The following is a 21,434-nucleotide window of genomic DNA, read 5'->3' on the forward strand; positions in this document are numbered from 1 at the left end:
AACACATAACCTCAACTCTTTATCATCCTCCCTCATCCTCAGGGTGGGCCTCAAAGACCCCAACGTTCTTTCCCTCAAGCAGCCTTGGTATCAGGGGAAAGTGGAAACACTGGGCTAGTTTTGCCACAAGAGAAATACTGGTTTATGCCCCATTTATAGTTCTTTCTCCAAAGCAGTCTTTTCCACCACTCTGGTCTGAAGTTTAGAGACACCAAAGGTAAAGAAAACTCCTTTTTCTTTCTACCCTGCCACAGCTCTGGAGAAAACACCAGTTTCACAGTGATTTATTTTCCCTGTCTGTGAAGCAAGAACACACTCAGTAATATCTAAAAAGAACCTTGACACCAAGTACAAGTCTTATTACTGTAATTTTTTCTTGTTTTCAACCACAAAGAACATTGTTCTGCTTTGTCTCTCTTCATCTTTTCTGCGCTGATATTTATCACAGGGGAAAATCCACATGACTGGAAGCCTCTACTAGAAACTACAGCTGGAAGGAACCACAACATGACATATGAGAACACAAGAATTTTTGCTAAGCCAGTAGGGAGAGATAAAGTGGTTTTCCCCTGTTCTGCTAATATTTTAAGCAGTAGGAGGTAGTTCACTTTAAACTGGAATAAAAAGAAGTCAAGATTTTTTTTAAAGTAGCAACAATGCACACCAACAATAATAACAGTGCTTTTTGCCCAGTGCCTTCACAAAATACCTTGACATCAAAAACTACTACAGGTCAATAAGAAGGACAAATGAAGAACTGCAATTCCGTACCTAAATGTAAGCATTTCTACAGGAAGCACAAAACCTGAAACCACACATTTTTTTTCAAGGCTTATAGCCATAATTTGCAATGACTGAGCAGGACTTCAGAGTGAGAATGTTCCCAAGAAGTAATGGATATGCCATTTATCATACACATTAATGACCTGACTCCTCCTCACTGTACCAACCCCCTTACAAATGGCCAAATTACCTTCTGTTCTGCCACGGTGCTTTGGGGTTTCAGTTCAATTCCATCTGGTACCCTCGTCCTTGAGAAATCTGCAATTCTGCTGCTTAGCAGTTGCCTGGTAACAAACTCCAATTAATGAACAGAACTACTTCAGGGGAAAAAAAAAGGAAAAAAAAAAAGGAAAAAACTACACATAACCATGTTCAAAAGTGAACATAATTAACATTCAATAGTTACACTCAAAGGTTCTTGTACAAAAGCAAGCTGATTAGTCTGTGGATCTGCCTGAATGGGCTTGTGCCTGAGGACCACTCACACACAGCAGGAAGCTCTCCCCACCTTGACAGAGAGCATCCCTTCATCTCTCTGCACTTCATCCATCATCTTTCAGACACTTCATAGCTCAGGCAAGTCCCTCAAGCTGTCATTTGGGAAGTGTCTACTTCAAAACTTCTGTCTCCTGTCACACGTTCCCCTGTGGGGCGTAATTATGCGCCACCCTGCTCTCCAGAGAGAGCAGCAGCTGCTCTGCCATGTGCTGCTGTCAGGGACCTCTCTGCCAGTGCCTGCTGGGACAGGCTACACTGGAATTCCATCCTGTGAATCAGTACCTGAAACATGGACCTCCTCACCTTAAAAGGAAACACAGAAAGCATTGCCCAGTGCACAGAGGGACAGAAGAAAGCAAGAGCTGCTGGACTGGCTGGGGCTAAGAGTCCCCCTAGCCCAGCATCCTGTCCTCAACAGTGATCAAAAGCTGAGAGCAAAAGCAAGAGTGAGAACAAGGCAAGTGTCTGTTGTGAATTCCCAGTACATCACTGCTTCCTGCACTGCCTGAGGTATCTTTGCATTTTAAACTTTTTCACCCAAGTGGAACTGCTTCAAACATGTCTTGGCCCCATTTCTGCACACTTCCACCTCAAATGATTTATTTATCCCATTTATTTATTTATACTCATATCTTTTCTACTGCAATCCATTTAAGCCTATTACATTTTTGCCTCCTTTCCAGTAGTTATAAAACTGTCTGGATTCAGCCAGTGTGAAGGGTTCTATAGTACTATGTGCCAACTGGTAGCAGACTGAAATGTATTTTTTTTTCTTTTAAATGATGCCCCATGTGATAACAAAGAAGATTTGGTGAGAGACCTACCGATTTAAGATGGGTGTGTAGGAGTAGAAGTTTTTGTGGGATTTTTTGTTGTTTATTTTTTGGTTTTGGATTGTCTCCCCATTCTATGTGAGTGGATAAATATTTGCACATTAAACTTAGAAGGAATGACAAGATGTGGATTAGGATCAATGGTGAATGACAGGACCTGTTCTTATTAGGGAAGCAAACAGCAGCTGATCTTAAATAATGTCAACCTCCAACTTAGGAGAGGGAGTAAGTAATTCCTAGCCAAGCACACACCTGCATCCACCTTGTCCAAATGCTGGTAGGAAACAGCAATCAAAGAGCAAAGAGAGGAAACTGAACTATGCAAATGAATCCCAGGATACTCAGTGTTTTAGGGGCATACTGCAGGCACTGGAGGAGGAAGCACTCCATAAAGTAGGAGAAATTAACATCAATGGAATACATGTTCTAAACAAGGAGGTAAGACACTGGATCCAGTGCATGAAGAAGAAGTCTGGCTCATCTCACTGTAACGAAAAACAAGACCAGAAGCTGCTTTACTGGTGAAACACAGCAGCCCTTAGTCCAGCATGCTCAGAAAGGAGCCTTCTCAGGGTGGTTACCAGGATTCATCCAAGAGTATAGAAAACTCCTTCTCTTGCAGATGTCCCAGGTGTAGTCCTACTGGGCACCTCCAGGAAAGCTGGAATGTGGACATCAGGTGCTGTGCCACAGCCCAGGCAAGAACAGGAAAACACAGGCTGGTTTCAGCAGCCCACTAAAACTTGGCCCAAGGTGCTTCAGCCAGAGCCCCCTCAGAAACACTCCAGAGTGCAAGGGACTTCAGATCCTACATGCTTTAGAGGTCAAAATACCCCTAAACCCTTCCCTTCACCCAGAATATGCAGTTTCAACACTGGCTGCTCCTTTCAGTCAGATCACTATCCTATTTGCTATTTACTTGGCAGCAATCAGCATATACTTCCTGAAGTATCTTTCAATATAAATGATGTTCAGCCAAGGTGAAGGGACTTTGTTAATATCAAGATTACACCAATGATTTTACAGGGGCTCTTTCAGTGGTTGTGTGCACAGGAAGATAAATGTGACAGAGCATCCTAACTGCACCTCTCCAGAGGATGGGTGGGTCTCAGACACAGAGGAGATGCAAATAACAAATGCAGAGTTCCAAAGGCAGTGACACCACTCCTTCAAATCATACAGCATGCAAGGACCACAGCAATCTGACACTTACACAGCAAAGTCATTGCTACAGGGCAAATCCACATTTTTATGTAGAGTCTTTCTGAGGTCTAGGATGAATTCTATGACCTAGAGTGAATAAAACTTTTTACAGATCAGAATAAGTTGGTTTAGAAGAGGATCAGTAGGAAAACAAAGACATTACAGTAAAAGTCAGCTCTTTCAGGTGCACTGAATAAGCTACAAGATTTTTAACATTCTTTTTCCTCATCTCAGCCTTGAAAATGAACGTCAGAAATGCAAATGAGCAGCATATGCAGGCACAAAAATTCTACCTCTTCAGAGCAGCAGAGGGGAAAGGACTGGTACCAGCCCAATACAATAACCTGCCAACTCTGCTCCAAATCTGGGCATCTCTGCCTGACGCCTGACAAAACTGCATTTGTAATTCTGTCAGAAGAGCAAGAGCCCCATCCCAGAGAGCTCTGTGGCCCTGGGATGCACTTCAAAGTAAATCCTAGAACCTGAATTAAACTGAAGTCTCCTTGCAAGAAAATCTGAAGTTTCATTCACCAATACCAAAAAAATGTTTCTATTTGTTGTTCCTGACCCCCTGACTCCCTTCTCTTGGAGTAGCAATCTATTCTTGCTCCAGTATTTCTCAGCAGAATACAGATTTTACATGACAGGTAGAACACCACAAGATGCCAGTCACAAAACCAGCAAGATAAACTGGAAAGGCAGAGAGACACAGTTCAGGTGGGATCAGCTGTGGGACAAGCCACAGCATCAGCTGGAAAGCACAGCAGATTCAGAATGTCAGTATTACAAATACAGCACATTTTACAAAACCATCTCTCCTTTTCATGAACAGCCCTGGTGAAGAAATCAACTTTTCAGTGACAATTATTTCTCCCAGAGTGAAGAGAGTGTGTGATCTCAAGGGCCATGTTTGCCTTGTTTTCTCCACTGTAACCTGTATTTGTCATGAAGGCATACAGTTTTTACAGTTTTGTTTCCCTCTACTTTTTTCTTTCAAAAATTCCATGAAAATGTAGATCAATGTGAACTAATCTCTATAAAAGCACTACCCAGTATATCCAGTTAAAACAAGACATTTCCTCATTGTCCCAGGGCAGCAAGTCATCAAAGTATATTATTACCCTGTACACATCTGATGGAGCAAACATTTACCCCCAGGAGTTCATTAAAATGCAATTAAATTGCTTAATTACAACTGACACAAATGAGTGATAGTAACTTCACAGGAGGGGGAGTATTTAGGCATGCCAGCTTTTCCTAGATATTTAGAATTGTGTAACAAGAATAACATTATTATTAATAATAATAATAATCAAGCCAACCTTGTGTGGTTTGTGTCATCTTCATCACTGCTGCTGCTGCTTCTGCTGCCTTCATCACTTGAGGAGGAATAGTCTGCTGCTTTTAACAAGGAGTTGGCACTGTCCTTCACCTTGGCAAAGGAGCCTGGACTCTGAGCAAAGAAAACTCAGCTGAAGAACCCACTGTTAAACAGCACCTACTGTACTTTACTGTCACAGCATACACAGTTATGGTCACTTCTACCCCAAAAAAAGCTTTACTAGGAAGCTGATCTGGTTCTGTTGGTCCATCACAGGTGGGTATCTCACACAGGAAAGTGACTTGAGCCAAAACTGGACACTGCTGGGGACCTGAGCTGGACACAAGTCAGACCTGGACTGAGAGCAGTGAGCTTGAGCCAGCCTCACACACCCCTCAGGCTGACTCATGAGTGATAGCAAATTCACACACCAAAATAGAGCTGTCTGCACAGACAGACCCCTCAGTGAAAACAATGGACAAATCAAAAATATCAGTGAATTTAAAAGAACCTACTGCAATCTGGCCTGGATGAGAAACTTTTTCAGGCTTCTGATGCAGCTGCACGTGGTTCTGGGACAAAACATTCTCTGCCTTGGGCAGTCCTGGGTTCCCTGGGGGTAAAAAAACCCAAAAGTTTCTTTTTTTAAGTGTACATGCAGCAGGTGAGAGAGCAAGACAAGCACACATAGCTAGGACCCAAAGCAGATACCAGTCTCTGCTGACAAACTTCTCTTTTCTCTTTGTTGCAAAGGAAAATCTCACTGCTTGTTTCCCAGTGGTTCAGGAAGCTGCAATATTATGTACATAAATTGATACTGGTGCACTTTAATGCTGCAAGAGTAAGACAAGCAAACCAAACCCTTGGCAACACACTCCCACTGCACATCAGCCAGAGCTCCATGGAAAGGGAGCAAGGGAAAAGGTGAGGGCATCCTAATCCCTTCCTTCAAGCCTTCAAGGGATGCTCTGCACACAAGCCCTGACACAAGGGAAAGGAGGGAAAGCCACTGTCCCCTCATTCTGCCCTGGGACACACTGGCCAGCTCAACACTTGCCTTTTTCAGCAGCTTCTCCCATGACTACCCCACTGTTAGCAACAGGACTCCCTGTGAGTTAAGGGGGGAGAATTCAAGCTCACACAAATGAGGATTCCTATTTGGTAATTTTGTTTTGTCACAATGGTTTCATGTCTTCATCCATTTTGCAAAGCTTTCAAAACTCACAATTCCTTACTGGTCAATAAGCAACTAAGCAACTCAGCAGAACGATTAGCTTTAAAGTATTTATAGCCCTTTCCTCCAATTCATTATCCCTGTGGGTTTGGGAAAGCAACAGACTCCATCTGAAATGCCATATGCCAGAACTAGCTGTAATTTAATGACACTTAAGAACTCAAGGAGACAGTTTAAACCACAAGGGAGGTTTTCTATTCTTTCCATTTCTGGTGAGATTTTTGTTTCCCCATGCCAAAATAGCACAGGAGTTACACATCACATGGACTGCAAAGTCAAGCTGGGCTGTTGCATGTTGTTCAGCTCTGTTATTCAAACACAAAATGACATACGAGCAAAAAGAAACAAAACCCAAGCAATTTAAAGTGTGCTTTGGATTTCTCTTGAAGAAAACTTTCCTATTCTGTGTAGCTAGTAAAAGCAAAACTGGCTTGATTGTGTAAGTGTAATAAATAAGCAATTTGTTCTCATTTATCAAGGGCTTTTAAATTAACAATGTAAGCCTCAATATAAAAATAAATGACCTCATAAGATCACTGGGGTGGTTTCAGAACATTTTTTGCATCCACCCTGCTTCAACTTGGATTCCCCAGGTTCCCAATCTTTGGTGGCCAACCTGGATTCAAGGCCTTGTGACACACCAGAGCTTTGTGAGGGGCTGCACAAGAACTGCCCTGCAGCTGACCCACAGGAAACACCTGTAGGAGTAGCAACAGAGGAAAAAAGCTGTCCACTTCTCCACATCCCCATCTGCCAGAACCTCAGCAACCAGAATCTGTACTGCAAAACACGTCACAACCACGAGCAAGCTGCTGCATTCCTACACCACTTCCTGACAGCAAAGGAGATTACTAAGCTGTACTTTGCCTACATCAGATGGTTTTATCTTCCTTTTAACTTCTAATTCCCTTTTTTTTTTCAACTCCACTATCTTTCTGCACATAAAAGAATACTGGAGAAATATCTCATAATGTGCTGTAGAGAGAGATTTATGCTTTATGTTCCTTTTGCCAGTACATTATTAGAGTGCAGAAATATTAGTGTACATCAACTGCTCAAGTGTATCATCTTATCAGTGGGCAGTGCAAAGAGCAGAATTTGCCAATGAGTGAATATCAGTATTGAATTACATCTGTATTTCTGGAATGTTGGCTCTGCTGAGTTTCAATTGTGTCACTAACTGCAACAGAAATTATTTTTTCCAATTCTGAATTGAGGCAATTCAAATTTTCCATATGAAAATATATTCACAGTCACTTTTCTAACTCAAAAGTGGAAGTACTTATATTTTAGGGACATGGGACCATAAAATCCAGAGGGCTTTCAAAAGCCTCTCACCAGAGGATGTGATTAAAAGGACATATCCCACTTGCAATGCAGAACTTGACACCCTGCAGAAGACCATTTCATGTGACAGGAGTTCAGTACATTCTGACTGATGGATCTTTGACTTGGGAATCACCTGAGGTTGACCAGCTGCTCTGATGAGATCCCATCTCCCACTGCTTGCTGCCAGGAGTGCTGCTGCTACTGTTCAGCTTCAGAGCATGTCCCCCAGGGGATGACTGATGAGTGTTACTGAGCAGAAAGACAAAAAGCAGATGAGACTCTCGTGTGCTGGAACAGAGACTGGAACAGAGCTCCTGCTGTTACAGTACAAGGTCATACTCTGGATAACTAAAAGTTTATCTTCATTGCTGCTCCAAGCAGGGCCACCCAGGAGTGAGAGGAGATGATGGAGGCAACAGTTTCCTCTGGGCGGTCATCCTGGGACACTACAGAGATTTCCAAGTCATTACAAAATATCCTTCTATATCACATCTCCCTTGGAATCTTCAGAGTCAAGTGTCAGTCCTGATTCCAAAACCTCATGGCTTTACAAGTCTAGAGAACTGCTCCACTACCTTCCTAGAAGATACATCAGCAGTGACTTATCAATGGAGAAAGAAATGCATTGGACAGTAAAATAAATTTCCAAGCCAGTGGCTCAACCAGAAACCCAGTCCCAGAAGTCACTCATTTGTAACACTGACAACTACTTATATATTTCTTTTCTGCTTTGCCTCCTGTAATTCCCAAGTGGGGAGCATTTAGGGCTTGATTTCACTTGAAAGTTATTTCAGACGATGTTTCTGACTCTGGCTCATCAGAAATGCTGCACATCACTTTTGTTATTTCAGCTAAATCTACTTCACTTTCCAGTCTCTCCAACCCATTCTGTTCCCTCATTAGACATCCAGTGGGGGCTGCCCTTTACTGCTGAGCTCTAGACATCCTTGGTCTTTTCTCCTGGGATATGAAAAAAGTACACCAGCCTTAAGGGCAGACTGCCAAAATTGTCACAATACATCTACAAGCTCCCTGTTCAAGCTACTATCAGGCAAAACAAGCAGCACAAGCTGTAATTAAAAGTGCCTGTACAAGGAGTTGGGGTCAGACTCCCCCTCACCAAAGCACCCAGACACCTGACTGTCCTTTGAAACCAATGTCACTGGCACTGAGATAGAGCATCTGCCAGATAGTTCAGTTTTCCTACTGACAATAAAGCAGCGTCAAAAAATTACTTTATGCATAAAACACAGCATAAGCACAGTGTATGTCTATAAAGTATACAGTGTAAGCTTAATTTTAGAATAAGCATAAAACATTTTAGAGCTTACCTTGAAAGGCATCTCTGATGGCCAGGCTGATCCCTGCTGTAAAATTTCGAGGTTGTCCTTTCTGGAACCTTAAGGATTTAATCAAACATTTCAAGGTTGCTATTGATATTTTAATAAATAAACCAAGTCAATAAACCTTGACAATGCTTATCCTGTATCAATTAAAAAATAAGACTAACCAACAGAAATGAACAATAGTTCAGTGGGACCTGTGGGGAGGTATTCCATGATATCAGCTGGAAGCTGCAAGTCAGCAGCAGGTGCCTCCAGTTTGCTCCCAGCCAGTGCAGTCTATCAGGGTGCAGACAGAAAGAGGTTTGCACCTTGCCTCAGAGTCAGTATCATTCCTGGTCAATATTTAAAGCAGATAGTGAAAGGCACCTGCAGTCACTGAATGCAGTTTTCCCCAGCTGGTGGATTACCTCATGTTGTTACCACTGGCTGGGGAATGAGACACACACACACCCCAACTGCAAAGTAATAAAATAAATACACATGGGCATATGAATTCCTGTTCAAATAGTCCTGGAGTTGTTCTGAGAAATTCTGTTAGAAAGAGAAACACACCATCACCTCAATTACACAAATTAACAAGCTTTTCTACAACAAGTCAGACCTTTTTATCACACAAGAGGCTACAAATACCTGGTCTAACAAAAGAGGTGTGTCTGCAACCACAGGTCCTGCAGATATTATATATGTGCAGATATTATACACAGGGTTGATTTGGCATGGCCTGGTTTTTGGTAGTGGGGAGGCCACAGAAGTGGCTTCTGTGAGGAGCTGCTGGAAGCTTCCACCACATCTGGCAGAGCTGATCTTTGATGGCTCTGGATATGGACATGCTGCTGGCCCAATGAGAGGTTGGTAACCCCTCTGTGATGACATATTTAAGAAGAAAATCCAAACAGCACACTGGCAGTTCTTTCCCAGGGCTGGCGAGGTGCCCCCGGTGGGGCCATCCCGGCTCAGCCCCGGCGCTGTGTGATATGTGCTACCGCAGCCGCCGCCATCTCGGTCCGGCCTGCACGGCCGCCCCAGGAATCTTTGAATTGGTGGAACTTGCTGGCAATGGTACCTATAGGCAGCAGTTTTACTTCTAGTCAGAGAAGAGGAGCAAGTGAGGAGATGTGAGAGAAAACAACATGGCGGCAACGTCAATGGAAAAAGGTGCCACACGTGAGATTCCTCTGCAGGCCGTGGTGAGGAGCATGGTGAAACAAACTGTCCCCCTGTAATGCATGAAGTCCACAGGGGATGCAGAGATCCACTCACAGCCCATGGGAAAAGTGCTCACCCCAGAGTGGGTGGAGGCCAGAGAAATCTGTGATCAGTGAGAGACCCAAATGGAGAGAGAGGGCCCTTGCTTCCAAACTAGAACAATCTATCCTTAGAGGATGGCACCCTGTGGAGAAATGACCCATGTCACATCCCTCCATGTTTACCTGTGGGAGGGACCCCACAGCACAGCAGAGGATTCCTCTCCCCCAGCAAACAGAAGATCTTGAGTGATGAACTGACCAAATCCCCATGCCCTGTCTCCCTGCACTGTTGGTGGGAAGGAGGAAGGGGTTGAGGAGAAAAAAAGGTGTTTTAAAGGCTTATTTTACTTCTCATTATCCTCCTTTGACTCTGTTAATAATAAATTTACTTTATACCTTTAAATTTGAACCTATTTTGCCCTTAGAGTGTTTTCTCCCAGTCCTCATCTCAGGTCATGAGCCCTTTGTTAATTTTTTCCCCTCTCCTCCGCCCAGCTGAGAGCAAGAGAAGGTGAGTGAATGCCTTTCGTGGGTGCCTGGCATTTGGCCAGTGACAAACCACGACATACACATACACATAAACCCACACCACCAACCTCCCTGTAAATTTGCATCTTTCTTTCTAGATTAGTGTGACCCAGTTTATACACAAGGAACGAGATTTTTCAGAGTTTCATGAAGTGCAGAGAGTGGATATGACACAATGCGGTGCAATCAACGCCCAATACAAACACCCGAGTTCTACCCACCTTTGGGGGCTGCTCTTTGCTGTGGCTCGTGCTCCAGAACACGTCGTCCTGTCCAGGGCTGAGTGGAGCTGTCAGCATGTCTGACAGGGAGCTGCTGTGGTACACTTCCTTACTAGCCCGGAAATTCTCACACTTGAAACAAACAAAACACGCGGTGAATTGCACTTCCCTGCCTACCTAACAGGTTGCAGTCTCAACAGAGATCAATGGTTCTGCCTTGGAGATTAAACATTTACTAAGTGTAGCAGGAATATTGTGTCTGGATAGAGCCCTACTCACTTTGCTCACTGTACAGCAAGGTACTCATTTCCAGCATGTTAGCATGTTAGGCACAAATATCCCAAGGTGAAGGGTACAACAAGAAGAAATAATAATAAAAAAATCTATTCTCTCTATGTGTATATACACACACACACCTTTCTTAAATCTGTGAAGAAGCAAATAGGTGACTGGCAATGCACAGGGAACTAACTACCTGGATGATGCAAAAAATGCTATGGAATCACTACATTTCATTCAAACCTGGACAATGCTTCCACTGGAGGATTTCCACAGACTAATCACTGTGGGAACCCACCTCCCCTAACTTAGATGTTGACTTCCAAGCTATTCTTTGCATGGCCACCACCAACCCACAGTCAGTGGAAGCAAATTGCCTGCTGCAAACACTTTTAAGTGCTCCAGTGATATTATGAGGGGACCCTGGTCCTCCTCTGAAACAAATTTTTCAATTACTTGAAAAAAAGAAAGAAAGAAAGATCAAACTTGAGAATGCAGCAAGAAAGAATGAAATTATGCTCAGATTACACCCTCATGGGTGGTCAAGTCCAGGTGATCCCAATGCAGCCACCTGTTTTTAAAACATCTCTAAAGGTGTCCAATGAGAGAACTAGGATAGCAAAAACCACAATCACAGCACAGGAAGGGGAAGGAATCAAGTTACTTCCTTACAAAGTCTTCACTTTAAGGGAACAAGAAGTAAGCAGTGCAAAACTCAAGCTGAAATATTCAACATTTGCTTCTCTGATTTTTTCTGTATGTAAAAGGAGAAACTGTGATGATTTGCTACCTCAGTGTCTGCCAAAGAGGAAGAAACTCAGAGTTAAATGTGTCAGCTGAGCGTACTGCCTCCCTGAAATGAGAAATCCTCTTGGACACAAGACCAAGACAGAGCACACAGAAACTCTGTCTGAGCTGGGCCTGTCTGCAGGGCAGATTCTGCTATGCTGGAATCAGTTTGATATTACAGAAATAGAAGAAATATTAGAATGAATGCCTGAAGCTGTACCACTCTGTGCTTCATCTCATTTGATCTCCCATGCAATGCTGGGCCAGGGCTTCCTGGGAGATGCCTCTTCTTCAAACACATGGCAAGATCAGCACCTCTAACACTTGGAGGCCTAAGAATGAAGTTTGCATTTTTTTCTGAGTCAGAGTTCAAACTCCCGTGTCTCAACTGAGTTACTGCACTTAGACCAGAGGCACTTGCAGTACACTTTCCCCAAAGAATTGCTCAGATGAGTATTTTATTGATTTATCAGGTAAGTCTATACAATTCTCCAGTTTATCCATCCTAAAAAGTAAATCACTGTAACTAGAACTTCACTCAGTTTTCAAGAAGATAATAGGATTATGAACTCTCTATAACTGTACAAGAGTAAATTTCATGGGAAGAATGTTCAACGTCAATTAAATATTGGCAGGCAGTCATTCCAAAACTAGACAAAAGATGTCAAAGATGCCTCACCACAACCTCCCAAACCTGTATGGCAAAGTCAACTGCCAAAACCAGTCCTGAGAAGTTCACTTAGTTATTCAGGTGCTTTTCTCGTCTTTTTGGGACAATATGTTCTGTTGACTCTCTTTAGAGAAAACAGCTTTTTCAGCAGTTGTAACATATGTCCTTTCAAAATACCTTTTTGTCCAACAAGATTGTTTCTAATAACAGTTTTTAGTTAACCAGAATTATTTGAGCAGCAAAGTGCTCACCTTAAGAGATTGTGGGTACAGAAACAGGCTTTGTAGCAGGCGTATTATTATCAGAATACAGGAGGATTTTCTCTTCCTTGCCATTTTTTCAACAAGATACATATATTTCTTTTTAAATTCCAGCCTTTGAGTCCTGCTGATTACCAGAAAACTATTTGTGTTTAAAAGCATGGATAAGCTTTGCTGAGTCATGATATAAGTGACTGAGTGAATCCAAACTCTGTCCAGTACACCAGCTCTGTGTAAAGCCAGGAACAGACACCTGCTTCCACAAGCAAGCCAAAACCATCTCAGATAACCCCCAAAATCAGTGTTTGATATTCTCTTTAGGTTTGTATAGGAAAAACAATTTTAACCCTTCCACCAATGATTCTAAACAACTGAGATTTGAACATTAAATTGTTTTTCTTGTAAGTAATATCTAAAGAACAGCAGCTCTCCTTAAGCACAGAAATCATTGGTAGAGAAAGTGTTACCTACTGTGTGTCCTCAAACCCTAAAGGGACATGTAACTGAGCTAAGGGAGAGAACACTTTGATTCATAACGTGATAACGTAAGGTGATACAGCACAAAAGACTCATTACTAGAGTTAGTTTAAAACCATTTAGAAACAAGAAGTTTTAAAAAGAGGCCATGCTGCTTTTTGGGGGATGCCCAAGTTACTAATTTGAACTGAATCTACATAGAGGAGATAGATTAAGTGCAAGTGTTGTTAGGAAACAGCATAAGGAAAAGGAATTTCTTAAACTTCTGAGCAGCTACTCTGGGATACTAGGGCACTCCATGGATTTACACACAGCTAGCTCTTGTAATATTGTTACACTTCTTGTTCAGATTCAGTCTCATCACCCCACACAATAGAGAATATCTACCTAGCAAATCGTATAGGAAAACTACAAGAGTTAATTAAAAATGGAGCTAATTTCAGATGTGAGCTAATTTTTTCCACTAGTCAGGCAGCAGGAGATGCTGGGCAGAAGATCAGACTCAGTGACTTTGTTCAAGAAGCCTCTGTGGAATTCTGCAAGCAGTCCAAACCAGCTCATCCCACACCACCACAACCAGAGAGCCAGATCTGCTGTGTACTGCAGCAAACACAAACCTGGAACAAAGCAGGCGGAATTGGTACACTCTGAATCTCACATTTCCCTCAGCAGACAGATAGGATGTAAGGCACTGAGAAATCATGCTCCTTTCACCTCAGGAGTTGTGTTAAGTTTTTCAGTGAAACAATTCTGAGAGAGATGTGGGCATCCAGGATGTGCCACAAGATCTCACAGAATATGACTTGAAAATAAGAAATCATTTTTGTCTGAGCAGAGCAGTGCTGGGAAACTCTCTGACAAACCTGAAGTTCTTCAGTGCAGCATCTCTGATGAATTCAGCTTGCATTTTAACTCCACAGTTCACTTTTATTTTAATTTAACTAAGCACCCACATTCTCAATTTCACAAGTATATTTTTGTGGTTTTTAATCTCCAGGTGACGACCTGACCCATCACTTGTATTGCCTAAACACCTCATGCAGTTAACGCAGGCAGCGTGTCCAAACATGCTGCCATTAGCAGCAACAGCTGCTCCCAACCAGCAAAGGGAAAAATAACCCTTCAGGGGATTGATAAATTACCCATTGAAGCTCATGTGGACTCCATGTGAACACAGCAGGCAGCAGCACAGATTGGCTTCTCCCTGTCCACATGCACTGTCAGCTGGAACTCTGCCTTGTGAGAGGGTACCAGGGCACCTCCCAGCAGAGACTGAAATCACACAGCAACCACTGTGCATCACTTGCTGCTATTATCCTTAAGTAACACCATCACTCTGAACAGCATACATTTACTGCAGTATAGTCTCCATCAAGAAATGTGAAAGAAGTTGGTAAATGCTGCTTCATTCCTCACCACTCCCCTCAGCAGCTCAGAGAGGTGCTACAAAATGGGAAAGCACTGACAGAGTGCAGAGGAATGATCACTTGTCCCAGGTGAAGCAGCCTTTCATCCCAGGAGTGGCTCCCAAGCAGGGCAAGATTATCCTCTGTACAGCCACTGTACTCCTGCAGAATCCCAAATGCCCTGCAATAAACTATGGATGCTCCCACTGCTATCACAGGGCTGAAATATTTGCCTCAGGGAAGCTGCCAGCCTCTGCCCAAGGCTAAGCTACAAATGTCCTTCTTGTAGACCTTGCAATAGCTCTCCAGTGATTTGGTGCTGCAAGCCAGGCCATCAACTCAGCCCACTTACAATACTCGTGACTTGAAACAACAAACAGGCCCTGGAAAAAAAGGATGTGAGAAGACAAACATATTTTTCCAGGTAAAAGCTATCAGGTGAAATGAGGCCTTTCTGCTCACAACATCTGTTTCTGGTGATTTTTCCATCATCACCAAAGAGCAAAGCAAGCTGAAGAGGAAAGGCACAGGCACTGACTCAGAGACATTAAGAGCCAGCTATTATCCACCTCCCAGACTCCCAGACTCTGAGACTTGCTCCAGGGCATGAGCCAAAGCAGGATAAGGGAGAGCTGCTTCCCCACATTCTCCTGCTGGGGAATTTCAGCTACTCTGGTATCTACTGGGAAAGCAGCACAGTGAGCTTAGTCCAGCAGAGTCCTGGAATGCACAGAGGGTAACTTTCCCAGCCAGGAGATAGGCAGCCCTGCCAGGGGGGATGCACTATTGGTCCTGAGGGTCACCAGCTCAGGGAAGCTAATCAGTGAATTCAAGGCTGGAGGCAGCTGGATCACACACTGGTGGAATTCATAGATATTATCCTGAGAGATATAGCTCAGGCAAAGGGTAAAGTCGGAACCCTGAATTTTAGGAAAGTAAGGAAAGAAATTTTATGATGAGAGTGGTACAACACCGGAGAAGGTTGCCCAGAGAGGCTGCACATGTGCCATCTCTGGAAACATCCAAAACCAGGCTGGACAGGGCTCTGAGCAACCTGATCTAGTTGAAATGTGCCTGCTCATGGCAGGGAGGTTTGGTTAAGTGACTCTTAAAGGTCCCTTCTGACCCAAACCATCCTATGACTCTGTGACCTTTCATGCAGGATGTTCACCTGAAGCTCATCCCAAGCAAAATCAACAATGAGTTTAAGAAACATTTAGGATACTACAGTCTGATCTCAGAGTAATAACCCATAATTGCAGGTATGCTCAGAGAAGCACACAGGCCCACGCTGCTGCTTGGTGAGGCAGTGTGACATGCTCTGAAAGCAGCTGAGCTGCAATAACCCATCCTCCTCTGCAGCCTGTGATGCTAGAACCACCGCTGTCCCTCCCCAGGCAGTGCAGTACCTGCACGAGCAGGGCTCTCTGTGGGGCAGGGGTGCAGGGGCTGGAGCTGCTCCCGGATCCCATCCTGGGCTGCGCGGGGGCCTCGTGTCCCAGCGCCGCCGGCCGCAGCTGCACGCTGTCACTCTGCTGGGCTCGCTCCTCGGCCTGGAAGGACAAAAGCAGCAGCACATTGCACAGAGAGCCCCAGGTCTGTGGGCTGGATGCTGTCCCAGGCAGCACAGAGCACACCACCTCTGATGGACCTTCCCACCAAGGAGGACAGCCCTGGCACAGCACAAACCACCATTTCCACTCCATTTGCAACCCTTCCTTCTCCATCAAGTTTCCAAGCTGCAGCAAGGAGAGGGGCTTGAATTTCCATCTGCTGTATTCTAGGCCACTCCTTCGGCTGCAGGCTGAGATTTTAGCTGGGAGGAATCATCTGTCTATACTTGCTTATCTTTGACAACATGCAGCCTGTTTTGCTGTGCATTAATTACCCCCTTCCACAGCACTGACATTACTGCACGTTGCTTTTTACCTTAAAACACTTTCAACACTCTGTCTTTTGGTATGTTACTTGTGAGAAAGACTGAGGAACATGATCTAGAAGGAATAAATTTCCTGAGGGCATTGCTCATTACAAAAGTCTTTATCCTGTGGTTTTGACCCACTATGCTTTTCAATTCTGTTCAACATGACTAATTCCCATTCTCTAATGTAAATCTTCAGCATATCCTCTGATTCAACAGCCTGGAAACAGCTCTAGATGGTAAACAAGAGATTAATGCCATAAAAATACCCTGTTATCTGTGTCAGGGTGGGCATTCAAACAGTATCTCTCACTATATCTGGATGTTTGTGCCTGTATCAGAAAGGTAAGCATATTCTTAGCACAGCTTAGAAACTGCTGAGGACATGGAAAATTATTCCACTTTGTCTCACTGTGGAAAAAAAGGAAGACCAAAACCTAAAAAAAACCCCAGTTACTAAAACAAGCAACCACAGCCAAACCATGAAATTCTAGCTCCAGTGAACAGGCTCTTGAGGCCACATTTTCATTACCTGCAACTCGTAATAATGAAAGGCAAATTTTACTATAAGCAAGGAAGAAAATGTAAAAGCCAGAGATGATAATTCACCCCCCAGCTCTGTGCCCAAGGGGAGCTGGCATGAAAGGCTTTATGATCCAGATGCAAACTCACGCAGATGACACTTGGCTTCCAGAACTGATGCCAACCCCCTCCAGGCACTGAGCTAGCTTGGAGTCTGCCTCCCAGTTCCTTCACTCTGCTGCTGGTGGGACCAGATTCAGCACACAGTGAGCTCACATCTGGGCACAGGTGTGCTGGGGAAAATTGTCCTGGGGACAGGATAAGTACAATGGCAGACAAGGAACTCCCAAGAAAGAGTTCTGCACCCCCAAACATTAAACTTGAGGCTTTGGAGGACTTTAGGATTTTTTGTTTGTTTTTAATGTCTCAATGAAACTATAATTGTCAAGCTCTTCTGTGTATTGGTGACTGGTCCTAGAAATGGGAGCCCTAAAAAGTACAAACAAACTCACTCTAGAGTAGGCTACCACTGTCCTCATACAGGTCCCTCTCAACAGAGGAGCCAACATCTCTCTGGCTAATAAACTGGAAAAGTTCAGTATCAACAGGAGCAAAATCACTGACTTATCCCTCTTAAACACAGTTACAACTTTAAAGCATTTTTAGATCATTGCAAATAGTTAACACTGCTGACAAAGAAGTCTCAATCAAAAAAGGCTGTACCATCAATTATCAATTTAGTGGAAGGATCTGTGACTTCCAAGAAGTTCTGAGATTAAGTAAATAATATTGTAGAATATCCTTAAAACTTGAACATACTGTTGCAGCCATAATGACAAAAGCCTCATGCTGTGAACCTAAAAAGCAAGTAATCTGCAACTAATTACACTAAATTAAAAGTTAACAGTGACTGCACACTAAATTCTTAATTTTGCTATCAAGGAGTAATTTACAAAACACATGCCAAAACAAGAGATGAGCATCTAAGACAGTATTTTATTGGTTTTTTGTCTTCTAACTACAATAAAGTAGAAAATAAATTAATCATCAAAGTTGCATTTTCACCCATTAAAGGCCTAGAAAAGGCAAAGCTTTTCTATTGACTTTGATGTTGTATGTTTAGAAAAAGCAGCTTACTTCTCTGTCCACACTCAATTTGCTCCTCAGCTGGAATAAAACCCAGCCCTCCATCATCAAACAAATACTGATTTCAAGAGCAGTTCATTCAAATTTCAGTAACGATTTGCTTAGTCAGTCAGTACAATAAAGCCTTTGGAACCAGGGCATTTGTGGTTTTGACAGTTAGGTTGTACTTCAAATAGAATTACTCTCGTTTTCACAAACTGCTCCTCTAACAAGGAGCTTAATATCTTTTGTTTTCCTAACTTCATGCTGCTGTTTAGCTGTTTGTAGACTCTCTTCAGTTACTGAAATTCATCATTTCACCAATTCTAGCAGTTACATTTAACTATTTATCAGTACTGGACATTTCAGCTCAGGGAATAGTTGGAGCACACACACACAAGAAGATGACAAAGACGGCAGCAGCAAGGTGTTAAGAAGCTGCACTGCATTTCTCCTATTTACATCTGCATGAGCTCTCCTCATGCCTCTGTTTGGGCATTTTGGGAAGATGACTGCATTTTGCCACAACTGTACAGAACATCAGATCCACTCTTCTACTGAGGAGGCACCTGTAAGCTGCTGAGATTTTGACCCAGACTTTAGTGACACAACAAATCACACACCAGCTGTAGAACTCAGTTAACCAGTTGGGATTATATAAAAAAGCATGCTAGGAATGAGGAGATAACATGGAAATGGACCCAGAGCTTTTCATGACAAGGTGACAGTGACCAGAATAAGTTGGTGGGTAGAAATACTGTCAGAGTTAGCAAAGGAGGAAAATGGATTGCAGTACAGGCTGACTGTATGTGGCTATTCCTGATCCATCAAACCTTATCCTGGGACATAAAAGCCAAGAAAAGGCATCACAGGCTGCTTGCTGGGGCACAGAGATCTGTGCTCAGGGGGCAGGATCCTGTTCTGTGCCTGGCTCAGTTCTGTGAACCCTAACATCAGGCAAAGACCTCTATTAAACCTCAGGTGGTATTACCTTATTTCATGCCTCTCTGAAAGACAAGGGGATGACACCTATTGACCAGAACCTCGTTTCTCCACTCACCAATCAAACCCTTCCCTCAACTCAAACAGAAGTGACAGAACAATTCTTCCTTTCCCTTATCCTCTGAATATTAATGGGAACTGAAGACTGCAGTGTAAGTGTGTAGAAAGACAGGTCAAGCTCCAGATGTAGGTTTAAAGATCAGTCTGCTCTCTGCTTCAGCATTCCTACAGCATCATAAACTGCAAAGCACCAAAATGCTGCCCTGGCCAAGACAGTACCTCTTTGCTTGTGCTGCTTGGTGGAGGATGCACTCCCACATTCAAACTCTTGGAAGGCTCCTTCTTCTTCTGCTTGTGGTCATGCTGGAGAGACAGCAGCTGTGTCTGATCTTTGGGGAGGGTTCTGTGCATCTTCCTGTTGTGCTGCACATCTTCCATCTTCTGAAAGCAGAGAGTGATGGACCTCAGAGACAATGATGCCTTGGAGGACAACCAAGTTGCCTGCTGGAAATAGTGGCTTTTCAAAGAACAAAGTGACCACAATTCCAGCAGGGCTGACAGAAGAGTCAGAACCCTGAGCAACAGGAAGAATAGAGTGGCACCAAACACGGTTTGGCTTTTTAAACAGCATGTCAGAAAACCATGTTTGTTCTTTTTACTTTTACTAAAACCAGAGGTCTTTAATCAAACGCTGCATGCTTCTGTTTGATTACAAATCAATTTGCAGCTGAAACATTAGAAAAAACATTGTGGTCAAGGTGCCAGACTTGATAATGACAGTTCAGCATTAAAATTAACCTCTGCTCCACTGTTTTTGTGAAAAAGAAATGGTCCTGGTTACAACATGAATGCAAAATGGGGACTGGAGATTTAAGCTTAGGTTTAGCTGATGCTGGAAGCTTTCAGGGTAAAGGAATTTCAATCAGACCAATTCAGCACAGAGGAACAGCAGGGATAAAAGTGGGAGAGGCAGTGTCCCTGATGTAGATATGGAGGGTGACTCAGTAACATCTAAGTCAACTCAAAGGAAGGCTAAATCTGAGAACAAGAGGCAGTAAATGCATTAGTGAAGTTCCTCCTTGGTCCATGACTCAGAGGATGGGAACACCCTCAAGGAACTGAGACATCAGATTCAGAACAGGGAGCTGCAAACTGCTGTCAGCAGACACCCTCTTCATACCTGCTTCTTTTCCAATTTCCTCTGTCCATCTACTATGAAGTATTCATCTTCCACAGCCCTTTTGTCTTCTTTGCCCCTTTCCTCTTTCCTCTGACTGACTTTCACCTCTGGCCACCTCTGCTCACACTCCTGCTGTCTTCGTAGCTCCTGCTCTCGCCTCTGGTGCTGGAAGAAAGCCAGAGAACAACACTGCTTACTTTACTTTACTTTAGTACTCACCAGTTACTCATGCCAGGGCTCATAAATCACAAGGCCATTTCCTGCTCTGCAGTCACTAAAGGGGGGACACCTGACACACCACAGAGCAAAAGTGGGCAGGGACAAGCTGCCACCACCGTCACTGCCAAACCTGAAGTGAAACCTCTGCCCTTTTGGCAGCCCAGGGCAGATCTGTTATTTATGAGGCATGTGAGATCTCCCTGACAGCTGACAACTAATCTAATGACAAATGTCTTCCCAACATTTCAAGAAGGAAGGGTTTTTTTTCCCAGTGTTCCCATTTTGCTGGAGCAGCACTGTGCTTCACAGAGGTCAGCTCTGAAGCGTTCACACAATGTTCAAGTCATGTCAGATACAGGAGAGAAGAGACACATTGGTGATTTTTGTGTTGTGCCACTGCAAAAGAGAAACTGAGGGGCTGGAAGTGTGTCCAGAGAGGGGCAGCAGAGCTGTGGAGGAGTCTGGAGCACAGGTTTGATGAGGAGCAGCTGAGGGAGCTGAGGCTGCTCAGCCTGGAGGAAAGGAGGCTCAGGGGGAACCTTATTGCTCTGCACAACTCCCTGACAGGAGGTTGTAGCCAGGTGGGGTCAGGCTCTTCTCACAGGTAACAAACAAGTGGTGCCATGGCAGGTTTAGATTGGATATTAGGAAAAAATTGTTTACTGAAAGGCTGGTCAAGCATTGGAACAGACTGCCCCAGGGAAGAGATGGAACCAGCTCTCCTGCAAGTGTTGAAAAAGGTATGTGGATGTGGCACTTAGCACCAAGATATAGTGGTGGACATTCAGTGCTGGGTTAATGGTTGGACAGGATCCTAGAGGTCTTTTCCAACCTTAATGGCTCTGTGATTTTATGATTTAGCCCTGCCTCTAAGACAACAGTGTGTCAGGCAGCTGAAAAGGCCATCAGCTGTCTTTTAATACCTTAAACAAAAGCAGAGCTAAGACTCTGGACCACACCAACAGACTGCAAACTGGGGAATACATAAGAGGAAGAAATGGGGATCTCTCACCCCATCTACCAGGGCTACCACCACCAAAC

The 21,434-nt window shown here is 43.7% G+C and overlaps 1 protein-coding gene across 1 annotated transcript in view; it reads right to left on the reverse strand.

Annotated features, from left to right (window-relative positions):
* Positions 1–21,434, reverse strand: part of NRK (Nik related kinase) — an 83,429-nt gene that overhangs the window by 20,175 nt on the left and 41,820 nt on the right. Inside the window, exons 12-20 of the mRNA XM_031056052.1 lie at positions 20,175–20,339; positions 19,274–19,435; positions 15,834–15,977; positions 10,544–10,675; positions 8,533–8,600; positions 7,335–7,450; positions 5,154–5,251; positions 4,640–4,770; positions 974–1,067 (exon numbers count right to left, since the gene is read on the reverse strand). Of these exons, the coding sequence (XP_030911912.1) occupies positions 974–1,067; positions 4,640–4,770; positions 5,154–5,251; positions 7,335–7,450; positions 8,533–8,600; positions 10,544–10,675; positions 15,834–15,977; positions 19,274–19,435; positions 20,175–20,339 (1,110 nt within the window). The remainder of the gene's footprint in view (positions 1–973; positions 1,068–4,639; positions 4,771–5,153; positions 5,252–7,334; positions 7,451–8,532; positions 8,601–10,543; positions 10,676–15,833; positions 15,978–19,273; positions 19,436–20,174; positions 20,340–21,434) is intronic.

This window comes from Geospiza fortis, unplaced genomic scaffold (assembly GCF_000277835.1).
Source record: "Geospiza fortis unplaced genomic scaffold, GeoFor_1.0 scaffold157, whole genome shotgun sequence".
In the NCBI taxonomy this organism is placed as follows: Eukaryota; Metazoa; Chordata; class Aves; order Passeriformes; family Thraupidae; genus Geospiza; species Geospiza fortis.